The 13,275-nt window shown below is 47.7% G+C and overlaps 2 protein-coding genes across 2 annotated transcripts; both read right to left on the bottom strand.

The window, feature by feature from the left end:
- Positions 1 to 526: 526 nt before the first annotated feature.
- Positions 527 to 7,142, bottom strand: LOC115769940 (probable histone-lysine N-methyltransferase CG1716). The gene is made up of 4 exons (XM_030714984.1): positions 2,319 to 7,142; positions 1,292 to 2,256; positions 1,087 to 1,231; positions 527 to 1,032 (listed from the first exon to the last, which is right to left on the bottom strand). The coding sequence occupies exons 1-4, from the start codon at positions 7,101 to 7,103 to the stop codon at positions 871 to 873; spliced, it is 6,057 nt and encodes a 2,018-aa protein (XP_030570844.1). The 5' UTR covers positions 7,104 to 7,142; the 3' UTR covers positions 527 to 870.
- Positions 7,143 to 7,525: 383 nt separating this feature from the next.
- On the bottom strand, positions 7,526 to 8,879 carry LOC115769944. Its single transcript, XM_030714988.1, has 4 exons — positions 8,537 to 8,879; positions 8,397 to 8,474; positions 8,297 to 8,341; positions 7,526 to 8,231 (listed from the first exon to the last, which is right to left on the bottom strand). The coding sequence occupies exons 1-4, from the start codon at positions 8,807 to 8,809 to the stop codon at positions 7,575 to 7,577; spliced, it is 1,053 nt and encodes a 350-aa protein (XP_030570848.1). The 5' UTR covers positions 8,810 to 8,879; the 3' UTR covers positions 7,526 to 7,574.
- Positions 8,880 to 13,275: the final 4,396 nt, after the last annotated feature.

Raw genomic sequence — 13,275 nt, forward strand, 5'->3', positions numbered from 1 at the left:
TTATTGCGATCGGAAGTGCGTGTGTGTGTGTGTACTTTTGTAGCTATTTTTACTGGGAGCAAACGAATCTCATGAGCGGCACCGCGAATGTGGGCGGCAAAGAGGCCGGTCTGAATTCACTTAAATATCAAATGCATTTTAATCATTCTTGTGTCAATGCACAAATGATTAAAGAAAGCACGAAAAATAGGTCTGGCCGTATTTAATTAACATTTTAGAATGATGAGTTAACTATTTAGTGCAAAGCAAATATCTAAGTACTTAATCATTTATATGTCCGATCGCCCCATTAACTCAGATAGTCTCTCTTTGATATTATCAAGGGCCCCAATTCTGGATTATTTGAACTACCTAAAAAATTAAATGTAGCGTTGCCAGACTTTCATATAGCTTGAGTAGGAGACACCCTACATGCTCTCTCGAACATGGCCTTTCTATGCGGTTTTCACGAATTCAATTAAAGCTGTACGACTTTTGTGTATTTTTATTGAGTTGCGAGAATAAGCGCATTACAGAGCCCCGGGGAAAGAGAAAATAACGATAACACACAGAACAATAAACACATATTTTATAGATGCACTAAATAATATCTGAATGGCCATATAATTGGCACCAATTAAAAATGTATTTGTTTTGGCACACAATAACAAAAAGAAAATTAAAAAAAAAAAAAGTCATGCATTCAATTACATTTCATATGTACTTAAATTAAGAATTTAAAGTTGCATTACCCAACTTGAGGTAAAATCTTTCTTAAAAGCAAAACTTAATATTGTATACAACTTTCAGAGTGATATACGTAAACTATTTATGAAGATGTTTAGTTGCCCAATATTTTAAGGAAAAAATGTTGTGTTTAAGAACTACTCATTAGTCGGGCTTGTCGACCGGCTTTTTGTAGACGGGCCCCTTTTTGCGCATATATTGTTTGATAAACTCGTAGGACTTATGTTTAACCGATTCCGTGCAGGCCAACGGATTGCCGGTCATGTCGCAGTATCGCATCTCCTTGGTGGTTATGTGGTGGCTCAACTGCAAGGATATTGTGTTATTTAATTCCATTAGAGTGTATCCCATTGAAATTACCCTCTTAATAAGGAACTTATAGTCCTCATCGCTTGTAATGCGGCCCAGCTGGCAGGTATCCTGGCGATAGGGACGTAAAAACTCGGCCACGTGACCGCTAATCTCAAAGTGAAACTTGTCACTGGCATCGCGTCCGGTTATCATGCTAAAATTATTCAAAGGGTATGTTATTATTCACTTGTGTTGTGGTCTTGGCCAGGCTTACGTCTTGCGCTTGCTGTCCCGATGCTTCTTTTGGCCCTCCGTCAGGGGCAGCTTGCGCTTTGCGCCTGGCAACGTTTCCGTTTCTGTTGAACTAGTGGATTGTGGCGAGGTTGGTCGAGATTGGCGTCGACGACTCACTGTCTCTGACAATTCCTTTTCGCCATCGGCAGTAGAATCAGCCAGCGGTACACTGCCCACGGCATCGGCGGTCGCCTCCTCATCCGAGGAGTACAGATAGCCATGTATGGGCAGCGAATCACTGGACTCTCCAGCTGGCGGTGGAATACTATTCGCCTCATTGCGTGTGCGTCGATAGATCTCTTTGCGTCGGCGAATCTTCTCCTTGTTCTCCTTGTACTTGCGCGACTCCAGCTGATTGTAGAGGCGATCCTCCTCGCGACGCGGACTTATCACGCGCACAGAGACGAGGCGACTGCGTCGCAGTTCGCGTCGCTCGCGTATCTTGACCTCAATGTATTGCGCTAGGGATTTGGCGCTGAGGCTGCCCACATAGTCAATATCGATGTTGATCAGATCGGCCGAATTGGCAGTCTCATCCGTTGCCAGCTCCTTCTCTGGTGATTCCTCTACCAGCTGTTGCAAACGCTGTTCAGCATTCGGTGGCTCCCACTGTGGAATCCGATCGCGCAGATTGTAATAATATATATCCCCCTCGGGTGTTAGGCTCCAGTGCCAGGAGGGCGGCAACGGATCCACGCCAGCGGGCAGCTTATACTCCACATCATCCTCATGTTCCGGTGAAGGTGGCTCAGCGGCATCGCCGCAGCGCAATGGCACTGGCACTGGCGCATCCTCGCTGTTGAACCATTCGTTGGTCTCTGTGTTCTGGTAAAATGGCAGCAGCTTGGGATCTGTGTTGAGATCTGCGCCGAAATATTCACAGCGTAGCTCGTGCTCGCGCCAATCTTCACTCCCAACACGCTTCTCCGCCTCGTCCTGGGCCACCTGCATTGCAATAAATTGGCTGAATACTCTGAGCTCTGGGTTTCTCCTTGCCCTTCACTTACCTTTCTCTCGAATAGCGAACGCCGCAGCTCCTTGGATATGGTTCGACGTGGATCGAACTCGGAACGTCTACGACTCTCAGACTTGCTCCCACTGGCGCTCTCTGTGGTGCCCTGCCATTCTTTGGGCTGTGTGGTGATTGTGCAGATGGTATTGTTGCCGCTCATCCGAGTTGGCGGCTTAGACTTTTCGTAGCGGCTGCTGGTGTCTCGCCTGAAACGATCCTGCCGGAACCGATCGCTGTTTAGCACGGAGGAGGCGCTGTTGCTGTCCTCCAGTGCGGTGGCCGCGTGATGCACCTGCTGCTGGCGATCCGCCTCGCGTTCGTGCTCCTTCATTTGTTCGATGCGTTCCCGTTTGGGTATGCGAAAGATTTCGGGCAGGCCATTCCACTTTTGTAGCAGCGCCGCAATGCGCTGACGCACTGACTCGTCCTCCTCCGTATTCGATTCTGGTGGCGGCTCCGTTGGCATCTCAGCTGCTGGCTGTGCCAACTGGCTGCTCCATAGCTGCACGCTCTGATAGACGCGACTGTCATTCAGCATGGTTCTATTGGGTATAGGCAGCGACTCCAACGCCTCAAGCAGTGCCAGCCGCAGCTGCTTGTCGTTGCCGCTCTCGCTGATCCAGGCATGCAGCAGACGCAGGCCGTGGTAGTCGAGGAAGAGCCGACGACATGGCAGTTCGCCACGGGTGAGCACGCCCAGCAGCTGGAGGCGAGACTGCAGTAGCTTGGCACGCACCATGCAACGCGAAAGACGCAACGTGTCCAGCTGGTTCTTGAGGCCGCTGCGGCCGAGCAGCGTTAGCTGTTCCAGCACATCCGGGTCCTCCAGCTGGTCGGGCTTGCGTGTTGCTGACTTCTCGCCGCTGGCGCCGCCCGATGGACGCAGCCAACGTCCCGCCTTGTACTCGCGATCCTTGGCCTTTGGCTGCTCCTTGCGCTGTTTGCGCGCCGTCGGCAACTTGAGCTGCTTTCTTGACTTGCCGCTCCTGGGCGTTTTGGTCTTCAGCTCCTGCTGCTCCAATCGCAGCTCCTCGACCAGTGACTCCGGCTCACTCTCGCTTTCCGTATCGAGCTGCTCGCCCTCATCCGACTCGGGCTCGTTGCCAATCCAGCCACGACAATTTGTCGACTCGCAGTAGCAGCGCTGGGCATCGCGTCCGTAGCGTTGATATTGGTAATCAAAGGTGATCTCCTCGCCGGGCAGGATGGTCTTCACGCTAAAGAATCCAATGCGCAGCTCTCCGTTCACAGTCCACTTCTGCGTCTCTGCATTCGGATCACAGCTGTGATTGATGTACCGCGAGATGTTGCCCTTTGTGGTCGCGTCGATGATCGCCTCGCCGCGCAGAGCCATAAAATAATAGTGTCGATTGCGGTCCTCCGAGTACAGATGCTGGCGACGCTCAAACTCCTCGCTGTCTATCACCTCGCCCACGTACTCCATGATGAACTCGCCGGGCGGTATTTGCAGCTCGGCAGTAATACCGCAGCCCTTCTTCTCGGTGCGAAAGACGCGACAGGGCCAGCCCTGATGCTGCTGGAAGCGTTTGTTTGTGCAGCGCTCGCCGTAGGTGCACAGTGGGCCACATTCGATCATAAGCATGCGGTTGATGCAGCCATCGCCGCAGCGCAGCTGGCCCAGTCCCTCCTCGTCGCCGGTGACAAAACAATCGCACTGCATTTCTGCGTTCTCCTTGCTCACCTGCCGCGCACAACGATAATAGTTGTCGCGCAGCGTTTGGAATGTGTGGAGTCCTTCGTTGCGTAGGAACTGCTCGTTGATAGTCTCAATCTGTGCCAGCTCGGCTAGCTGTTGTTCCATGCTAATGGCCGGCGTTTGACTGCTGCTGCCACGCCCCAAACTAGCCTTGGCGCCTTGTGGTTTCTGTTTAATGCGATGCGAACGGCGTACGCCCGAGGACAGATCCTCAGTGCTGCCCACGGGTGAGGGAGCCGGCGTGTTGGCTGGTGTCTCCAGATTGGCCACACGCTGGGCAAACTCATCTTCAGTTATCTCCTCTTGCAACTGTGGCTGTGTCTGCTGCTGCTGCTGCTCTTGCTGCTGCTGCTGTTCATCCTCCAGCTTGTAGTCGCGTTCGAGCAACTTGACGCCATCCTCTATGAACTTGGCTATGTCGTGCAGCGGATTGGATGCTTCTAGCTCAGAAGTGGGCGTTGGCAAGCTGCGGCCAGGCAGTTCACTGGCTTTTGTCGACGAGCTTGAGCTGGAGTCCAGCGAGTCCTGGCTGATGGGCAGCTGTTTGGCTGTTGCTGCTTTTCGCGACGGCTTCCTTTGGGCTGACTTCTTGTTGCTTCCGCTGCTGCTGCTGCTAGGCTTGGATTCTGCCTCGGATGCGCGCTCTGGACTCAGCGTTGCCTTGAAAGGATGCACGGAGTTGCGACGCTTATTGGTCAACGGCAGCTTGTCTTCCTCGTGGCGTTCCTCGGAAATTGTGTTGCGACGTGAGCTCTCCTTTGGCGCCTGCTTTTTGCCACGGGCCAGCGGCGTGGTGCGTTCCTGCGTATGTTCGGATAACTGCTTCTTGCTTGCCTGCTTAGACTTCTTTTTTGCCTTCTCTTCGTGCCGCATCTGGGCATGGGCTTTGTCCAAGACCTTAAACAGCGCGTCGCACTCAACAAAAGTTGTGTTTGCCGAGGAGGAGGAGGAGGAGGAAGATGGCTTCTCCGGCTTAGGACTGTCACTTGTTTTTTTCTTTTCACTAACAGTTGATTTTGTTGTGGCCAAATCCAGCTTTGGTTCCTCAACAGCGGTTTTGACTGTCTTGGGTATTGGTAGAGCTGCGGCTGTGGCTGCTTCTGAGGGAACTGACGAAAGCTGTGGATCACCTGTTTTCTCAGGATCTGAAGGACCTGACGGAAGCTGTGGAGCAGCTTTTGCCTCAGCGGGTTTGTCTGCCAACGGCTGCCGCTGCTTTACAGGCATGTCTTGCTTGGCCAGTTGCCAGGACACAGCTAGCGGCGTTTCAGTCGTGTCTAAATCTGGCTGCTTTTTAATTTCAGCCTTTAAAGGCTCTGAAATTGGATTGGCATTTAGAAGTTTTTCCATAGTCACGGGCAGCTTCAATTCTATGCCCGTAGCTTTGGCCGCGCGCCTGAGAGATTCTAATTCGAAATGTGCTACGGCTTTGTACGCCGGCTGCGGAGTAGGCTCCATGATCTTGGTCTTGTCTTCTGGCTTCACAGCAGCATTAGGGATTGAGTCCGCCTTTGACTCTGACGCAGTTGCAGTTTTTGTTTCATCGCTTTTGGGCTGCGCAGCTGAAGAATTTGGTAATGAAAGTTCCTCCTTTAGCTTCACAGCCACCTGGAACTCATCCTTAACCTGCATTGGACTGGCGCATTGCTGCTGCTTTTCCTCTGCCTGCAAATCTTCAACAGAACCTGGACTGGGCAGCTTGCTAGCTGCTTCAGTGCTTAGCGTCGACTCCGTGTCGCTGCACTTCTGCTGCTTCTGCAGATTCATATCTCCAATAGATTCTGGACTGTGCGAATCGCTTGCTAGTTCAGTTTCGAGCTTCGGCTTGTTATTTAGCTGCTGTTGCTGCTCCTCCTGCTGCATCTGCACTTGTTGCTGCTCCTCCTGCTGCACCTGCACTTGTTGCTGTTCTTCGTCCTTATCCTCGTCTTCGGTAAACCAGAGCTCTGCTGGCTCGCTGAGCACTTCAGCCAGTAGTTCCGATTCCGTTTTCTTCCTCAGCTCATGCAATTTTTCACCCACATTAGGCTCGGCTGGCGGTTCACAAAGCTGCTCAACAACGCATAGCTGCTGGGCCACAGGCTTCACATCTGCTTGTTCCTGCTGCAGTTGCTCTTGCTTGGGAAATATAAGCTTGAAAATGCGTTTATCCTCAGATGTGTTGGTTGGGCTCTCGAATTCTGCTTCTTCTGCTATATCCGATTCAGATTTTGTCGTCTCAATATCCACAAATATAATTTGTGAATCCGAATCTTCATCACACGGCACAGTGATGATCTCAGTCTCAACAACATCAATTGTTGTATCTAACACTGTGTCATCCTGCGGTATTTGTGCAGCATTTGCTGCATCCTCCACAGCCAACGGGGGCGGAAAGCCCTTCAGGGACTCATCAGAGTCAGAGGCGGCTTCTGCTTGCTCCATGCTACCAGCCAAGTTTGGCGCAGAATTGTGCAAGCCGGCATCCAGTTTCGAGCAACCAACTCCTGTTGGATTGTCTGTGAACTGTGCTTTGCGTGGGCGTCCACGTTTGCGCATAGGCTGCTGCTGCTGCTGCGGCAGCGGATAGGCAGAGCTTGTTCTATCGCTGCTCACCTGAGCAACAATCAAGCTTGGCATTGGCTTCGGCTTGGTAAACATGTCCAGCGTCGGCAATGGGAGCACCGCAGGCAGCAGCGGTGGCGGACGCGGCGTAATCAAACGATTAACCTCGATTATTGGCGCTGTCACTGTGGACACACTAGCTGCCAGTTGGGACGTTGGTGTCGGTGCATTAGAATCGATGCGTGCCTCAATTTGTATTTTGTGCGTCTTGCGGCTTTTGTTGAGCACATCGAGCACATCAAATTTAATGATTTTCTTGCGAGTGCTGCGCCGGCAATTTGTTGGCGATGTTGACGAAGTGCGCTCCTCGGCTAATGATTCCATTTCCTCAGCTGCCTCAGACTCTTGTGCATTGACCTTGGGCGGTCGGCCGAGACGTTTGCGTAGCGCCGGCTGCTTTGCGGCTTCGTCTGATGTTAGCTTGTCCATTTGATTTGTTGCTGCACTTATTGGCAGCATGCAAATGTATACAATTTACGTTTACTGCTGCGATAAATGCGCAATTGGCTTCCTTTTTACACAAAAATTCAATAATTAACTGTGAATTCGCTGCGCAGACCGATGGATACTCACATATTTGCAGAAATGCCGAATTTTCAGGATTTGTTTATAGTAATGTTGCGCGGGTGACCATTTCATTCAATAACTCAAATGCACTAAAAAATACCAAATTCATCACTTTGACTTGCCAAATCTCAGCTGACGCACACACACACAATTGGAATGTGGCAAACAGCTGGTAACACTGCTGATTGTGACAACAAATGAGCGTCAGGGGTAAATATAATGTAAATATCAATTTAAACATTACATTTAACACTTTTTGGTTAATTTCTATAATTGTAAACACACTTCGAACTAATTGTGACCCGTTTTATTGCTTGACCTAATTACACTTATATTTACATGCATATAGACATATCACGATTGCTATAGCTCAAAGTCGGAAAGGTTCGGCGGACTTTTGAATGCTTTTTCCGTTTCCGTTAAAAGTCCAATAGCACGAAAATTCTCATTCAGCATGGCATATTCTTGCAGGGCCTTCAAACATTGCATAGCCTCGGCATGATTGTCGATGGAGATGGCGTTCGTAATGTCATCTTCTTTATTTGTAGCTTGATGTTCCGGTCCTAATCGATCTGTTGTTATATTAGAATGCGTTGATTCCTTTGTTTCCTCCACCATTATACCTTTATCGTTAACATATTTCGGTTCCTCCTCCATCTGAACTTCATCATCTACATGTTTCGCTTCCTCCTCCATCTGAACCCCATCATCTACATGTTTCGGTTCCTTCTCCATCTGAGCTTCAGCATCTATATCCTTCGTTTCCTCTGCCATTTGAGCTTTACCAACTGTATCCTCCACTATGTGAGCTTCATGCACTGAATCATCCACTATATTAATTACAGGAATTGTAAACTCTACTTTTGATTTCTGTTCCCCTTCTATAATGCGCTTCTTAACGTGAGCTTTTAGGAATTTCATCGTCTCGCCATGGTTATTAATGACAATTGGCTTGGGTCTGGCATCTTTAAGATCTTCAATTTTCCCGTCGTCTCCAGACTTGCGCTTTTTTGCAAGAGCCTGTTCAAACGTTACAAAGTTTGTTCATTTTACAAGTTCCTTGTATTTAGGTTTTCTATACTTACCAAAGGCTCACAAGTCTTAACCTGCTTATTCTCAAATCTTGTTTCCTTTAAAAGATGCACAATATTATTTTAATTTGGGTTTAAGTAACTTTTTACTTACTATTGGCTCATAATTATGAAATAGTTCGAAGAGCTTAGCATTTTTAGTATGCTGCTGATTATTCGTTCCATCCGATTTCTGTGAATGATCGATTTTTATATTGGAGGAGTACGTACTATGTATGGAGCGCCCGGTTCTACCTGTTTATTTCGGGCTTCCAAATCTTTCAGCTTTGTTTGGTAATTTTCCAGTATTCTTTGTATTGTGTGTTGCTCTTTAACCATGGAATATACTTTACTCAAGTAAATATTGCGTGATTTAATGTTCGATTCGGTTCTGATGAGCTTCCGAAAATTGAAAAGTTTTACATTGGTAGTTTTTAAATGGTCTTCCAATTTCGATATAACCGTTTGCAGTGCACACAGTTCTTCGCGGGGAACTGCCGGTATTATGTCAGTCATTGATTCTGACATTGATTCAATTACAATTGCAGCAAATTAATTTACAAATGAAAATTTGTATGAGAATCTGTATTTGCTTTAATGTTGTCTTACACAGTCAATACTTTTTCGATTGTTTGCTTGCGTTGCCACCTCTTCCGAGCGATAGATATATCGATTGCATGTTGCCGGCGTTGCCGTACAGATATATTTTGTTCGCCCACACGCCGTGCTATCGAAATCGTCATTATTGATGTTCAATGGGACGCAACCTTTTCGATATGTGTTCGAAATTCAATCCATTGAATTTTTTATTTATAAAAAATAAAAAATGTCACAATTTACGATACACTTTCTGTTCAAGGAATGCACAACACTTTTCAACAAGTCTGCTATAAAATTTTGTATATTATCTTCGTTGAGATTAATATATATTTATTGATATTTATATATTTTATATACGCATCAAACTTAATTTCCGATTGAATAACTAAAAATGTCTTATCGACTTTACCTTAAGCGCCACGAAATATGCAATGAGCAAGTTGAATTGTATATTTCATTCAATTTCGTTAAGCTGGCGGAATCGTTGAGTTCAAAATTTAAATGCAGCCAACTTCATGTAGGCCTGTGTAGTTTTCAAATGAACTGAAGTTGGCTGCAACAGTGGCGACATCTGGCGGCAAATATACAAGCTTCAATAGAGCCGGCCTTTAAATATTTAAATGATTCACATAATGTTTCTCCTTCAATCAATCAATCAAATGAAATCCAAGTACTTAGTATATTTGAATTGACAAACGAAGATATGGTAAACCCATTCCAATGGAGCGTGCATAACATAAACTGTTGAGTTTAATTTCCGCTTTATAGCATACAAAATTAACATATTGCTTGAATATTTATTAAGCAGCTGCGCATACAATGTGTGAAAATTGGTCAAAAGACGAGTTCCCGTTTTTGGCCAATCTTGCGCAGTTCCGTTTCGGGCAACCGAAAACAAGCGTGAAACAATTTCAAAGTCAAACCAACCCTTCGGTACGCACCTTGCACCTTGCAGCTTGGCAGGGAGGGAGTGCAGCGGAGCGCGCAGCGTTGATGGGCGAAGGTGTTGCCAATGGATGCGTGGGGGTTGCAAGCAGTCAACTGCCAACTGACAATTGGCCAACTGCTAACTGCGGCGGTTGAAGGTTTGAGAGGCAAACCAAAAGCGAGTAATTGTTGCGCAACAAGCGAGCCTCCAGTTACGCCAGTGATTTTCCCAGACGGACGGGAATAGGGGCAAGGCAGCGATGCGGCAATGCAGCGGGGCATAAAATGTGGGAAAACGAGTGCAGCACATTTTAAAAGCACACAAATTATGATTGACAGCCTGAACCTTTGGGCAATGACCAACGGCTTCATTATGTTCGAGCGGCTCCCACAATAAGTTTTCTGCTGCTTGTTTGGAAATTGCATTTCGTGCTGGCACATTTCGTTTCAATATGTGACGTTGCTGCAGCTCGGGCACCGACAAGATCGGGCAGAAAAAAAAAAGGTTCAATGCACGCGGGTCACGACTTGGCGGCATCCGTATCGGAGCTTGTGGCCGGGCGCCCATAAATCGGCAGCGGGCTGGCAACTGCAATCTGGAGCCTGACGTGTTTTGGCTGCCGTTGCCATTTGGTCTGTGACTGTGGGGCCAGAGTCTGGACTGTGATCCGCGACTTGTCAATCAATTTCCATGCCCGGAAATGTTTGGCCGCAATGATGAATGCTATTGGCCTGGCTAGAATTAAATTGCCAGCCCATTTGCTATTTGTCAAATTTTCATTAGTCAGCCATAAATCGAATCTAGCCGCGCGCATTCATTTTGGCCAGTCAAACCATAAATTTTACGGCAGTCGGCCATCGGACTGATTCTCACGAGCGAGCTCTTAAGTTTTGTGGCATTAAGAAAAACTTTCTAGTTGTTCACACCAAGCGCGTGTGCAGCTGGCGGCAGCAATTGCCAATTGCCAATCGCCACCTGCGCCACAAACTTGGCTGCAGATCGAGCTGCGAGCTGCGGGCTGGGAGCTGGGAGCTGGAAGCTGCAGACGCAGACGCAGTCGCAATCGCAGTTGGTGCCGCGTTTGGGCTTGTTGCTTGACTAAAAGCGAATTCCAGTTGCAAACCCATTTTTGGCACGATCAAACCGCAGATCGACCTGGCCGGGCCGGGCCATTTAGGGAAGAGGCCACAGCCAAGCGCGGCAGCTCCTGCTGCAGCTTGCAGCATTGATTTGAAATTGTCTGGAACGCACACGTGGTGGCTACACAAATGCAGGTGTGTGTGTGTGTGTGTGTATGATCGTGATTGTCAGCATTGGCATCCAGCTGTGAGAACGCACCCACTTGGCTGGCTGACTGGCTGGCTCACACTCATACACACACACACACACACACACCCACAACCGCAACCAGATCGCGACGAGGCCAGCGGCCCCCGATCGTGCTGGCTATCGCAATGAGCGGAGGTATTACTGTGGCGGCCAACTGGCGCTGCTGCTGCCGCTGCTGCTGCTGGCGGCCAGCGTGTTGATTGATTAATCATTGCTGGTAATTTGATTTTGTGCCATTTGAGTTACCGTTACGCTCTCCTGTTCCGCCCCGTCCTGTGCCGCTCCAGCTCAGAGCTGCTGCTGCCGCTGCTGCTGCCGCTGCTGCTGCGGGACAAGCCTCTTTTCAGCGCTTTGATTGATTGTTTCATTGCATTTGAGCTTTGCCATATATTCACCTGGTTGCCCATAGACAAGTCATGTGTCGTGTAGCAGTCCGTCATATTGTGTCGATCCGTACCTCGCCCGCTGCTCAGTTATGAATTTTTGCCATGTCAGCTTAACTGTCAAAATCCTTGAGCCCAAACCTCAACTCCAACTCTGGCACACTTCTGATGCAGCCGATTAAACCCCGTCACCAGAGACAATGTTGACAGTCTTGGCAGCCGATCAACGATCCACGCTCTATGCTAATCGGGTACGTGGGAATACCTTAATCCTCAATTAAATTCGCATTAACTGGGGTTATTATAATTTAGCCACTGAATGTGTTACGCTTTGAAAGAGACATCTGCGATTCTATTAATAATATATATTTTCGATCAGGTCTATATGTTGAGTCATTAAAGCTTTTTCCGTCGAGTAATCTATCTGTCAATATCTTTGCAAGATAGTCCGTCATTCTTATAGCTATCTGAATAAAACTTAACATAGACAAAACTAAACAAGAAGAATTAGAAGTTTGTCTGGGTAGCTAAGTATTTCAAGAACCTTCCGATTCTATTATTAGCAGACTTTGCTATCAAATCTAAATTCGTCAGGTCTTGGGTTTAGTTCAAAGCTGTAACCATTTGGAAATTGTAAGCAATGCAAAGGGGACAAAGCTATCAAAACTAAAGTCTAGTCTTCTACGCTACAGGATATCGATATAGATTTTTATCGATTGCTTGGAAACGGAGTAAGTTATCGATTATCGGAAACAAACTTGATCTGCGCGGGAACTAGGAGCATCTACATCTAAAATTTAAGAGTCTCTAGCTCTTATAGGTTCTGAGATCCTTGCGTTCATACATACGGACGGGCGGACGGGCGGACGGACGGACGGACGGACGGACGGACGGACGGACAGACAGACGGACATGGCTAGATCGACTCGGCTATTGATGCTGATCAAGAATATATATACTTTATGGGGTCGGAGTTGCTTCCTTCCCTGTTACATACATTTGGATTTTGCACAAATACCCATTTTTAATGGGTTCAGGGTATAAAAAGGGCAATGAGGCATATTAAAAGAAAGTTTTGATAAATAAATAATTACTGTAAATTCTAGATAAATGTGATCAAAATACATACCAGTCTGTAAAGGCCAGAAGATCCTATAGTTAAAGTTGATTCGTCTTAGCTTTCGAAGAGATCCATTTGTAAACCTAGTGCCAAGTGCTGATCAAAAGTAATTCTTCAGCTTATCCATAAGCCAAGCACTCGCCTTGTAGAGAGCCGAGTGCCCACGTGTTGGCACTTGTTGTGCGTTGTTAGCTGAATTTGGCATGCGGCCGAAAGCTGTTGTTGTTGTTGTTGTAGCTTTTGCTGGCCGGGAGCCAACTGGAGCCCGTAAATCATTTGCCAGCGTCAACAACTTGTCAACGGGCCAGGCAAAAGCCATTGACTCGCCATCGAGAGGTTGGAGAGGTTTTCGCTGTCGACTGTCCGAGATCGGCTGCAGTTTTGGTCCAGTCATGGCTCATGTTGCATATAAATGGTGCTTAATGAGCTCGTGCCAAATAGAATTGTCAGGCGCCGTATTCCCCCCTCGCCCCTTTATCTGGCCGACGATAGCGTGTTCGTGTTGCGCTCAAATTGCTGTTAGAATTCCACAATTTTATGGCCGGGCATTGATTTGATCACGATTCTGCAAAGTCTGGCATATGTAAAACCAAATATGGCTGTGCCGAGCTTGGGGCGCGGCAGGTGCAGTGGG

This window comes from Drosophila novamexicana, unplaced genomic scaffold, assembly GCF_003285875.2.
Source record: "Drosophila novamexicana strain 15010-1031.04,08,12 unplaced genomic scaffold, DnovRS2.1 tig00004554-arrow-pilon, whole genome shotgun sequence".
Classification (NCBI taxonomy): Eukaryota; Metazoa; Arthropoda; class Insecta; order Diptera; family Drosophilidae; genus Drosophila; species Drosophila novamexicana.

Excerpts from the sequence above, each read along its gene's own strand:
- LOC115769940 (XM_030714984.1), bottom strand. The coding sequence starts at position 7,103 with ATGCTGCCAATAAGTGCAGCAACAAATCAAATGGACAAGCTAACATCA. Across the intron at positions 1,232-1,291 it reads CGGGACAGCAAGCGCAAGAC|CATGATAACCGGACGCGATG; the intron begins GTAAGCCTGGCC and ends GAATAATTTTAG. Across the intron at positions 1,033-1,086 it reads ATAAGTTCCTTATTAAGAGG|TTGAGCCACCACATAACCAC; the intron begins GTAATTTCAATG and ends ATATCCTTGCAG.
- LOC115769944 (XM_030714988.1), bottom strand. The coding sequence starts at position 8,809 with ATGTCAGAATCAATGACTGACATAATACCGGCAGTTCCCCGCGAAGAA. Across the intron at positions 8,475-8,536 it reads TGGAAGCCCGAAATAAACAG|AAATCGGATGGAACGAATAA; the intron begins GTAGAACCGGGC and ends GATCATTCACAG. Across the intron at positions 8,232-8,296 it reads TTAAGACTTGTGAGCCTTTG|GCTCTTGCAAAAAAGCGCAA; the intron begins GTAAGTATAGAA and ends ACGTTTGAACAG.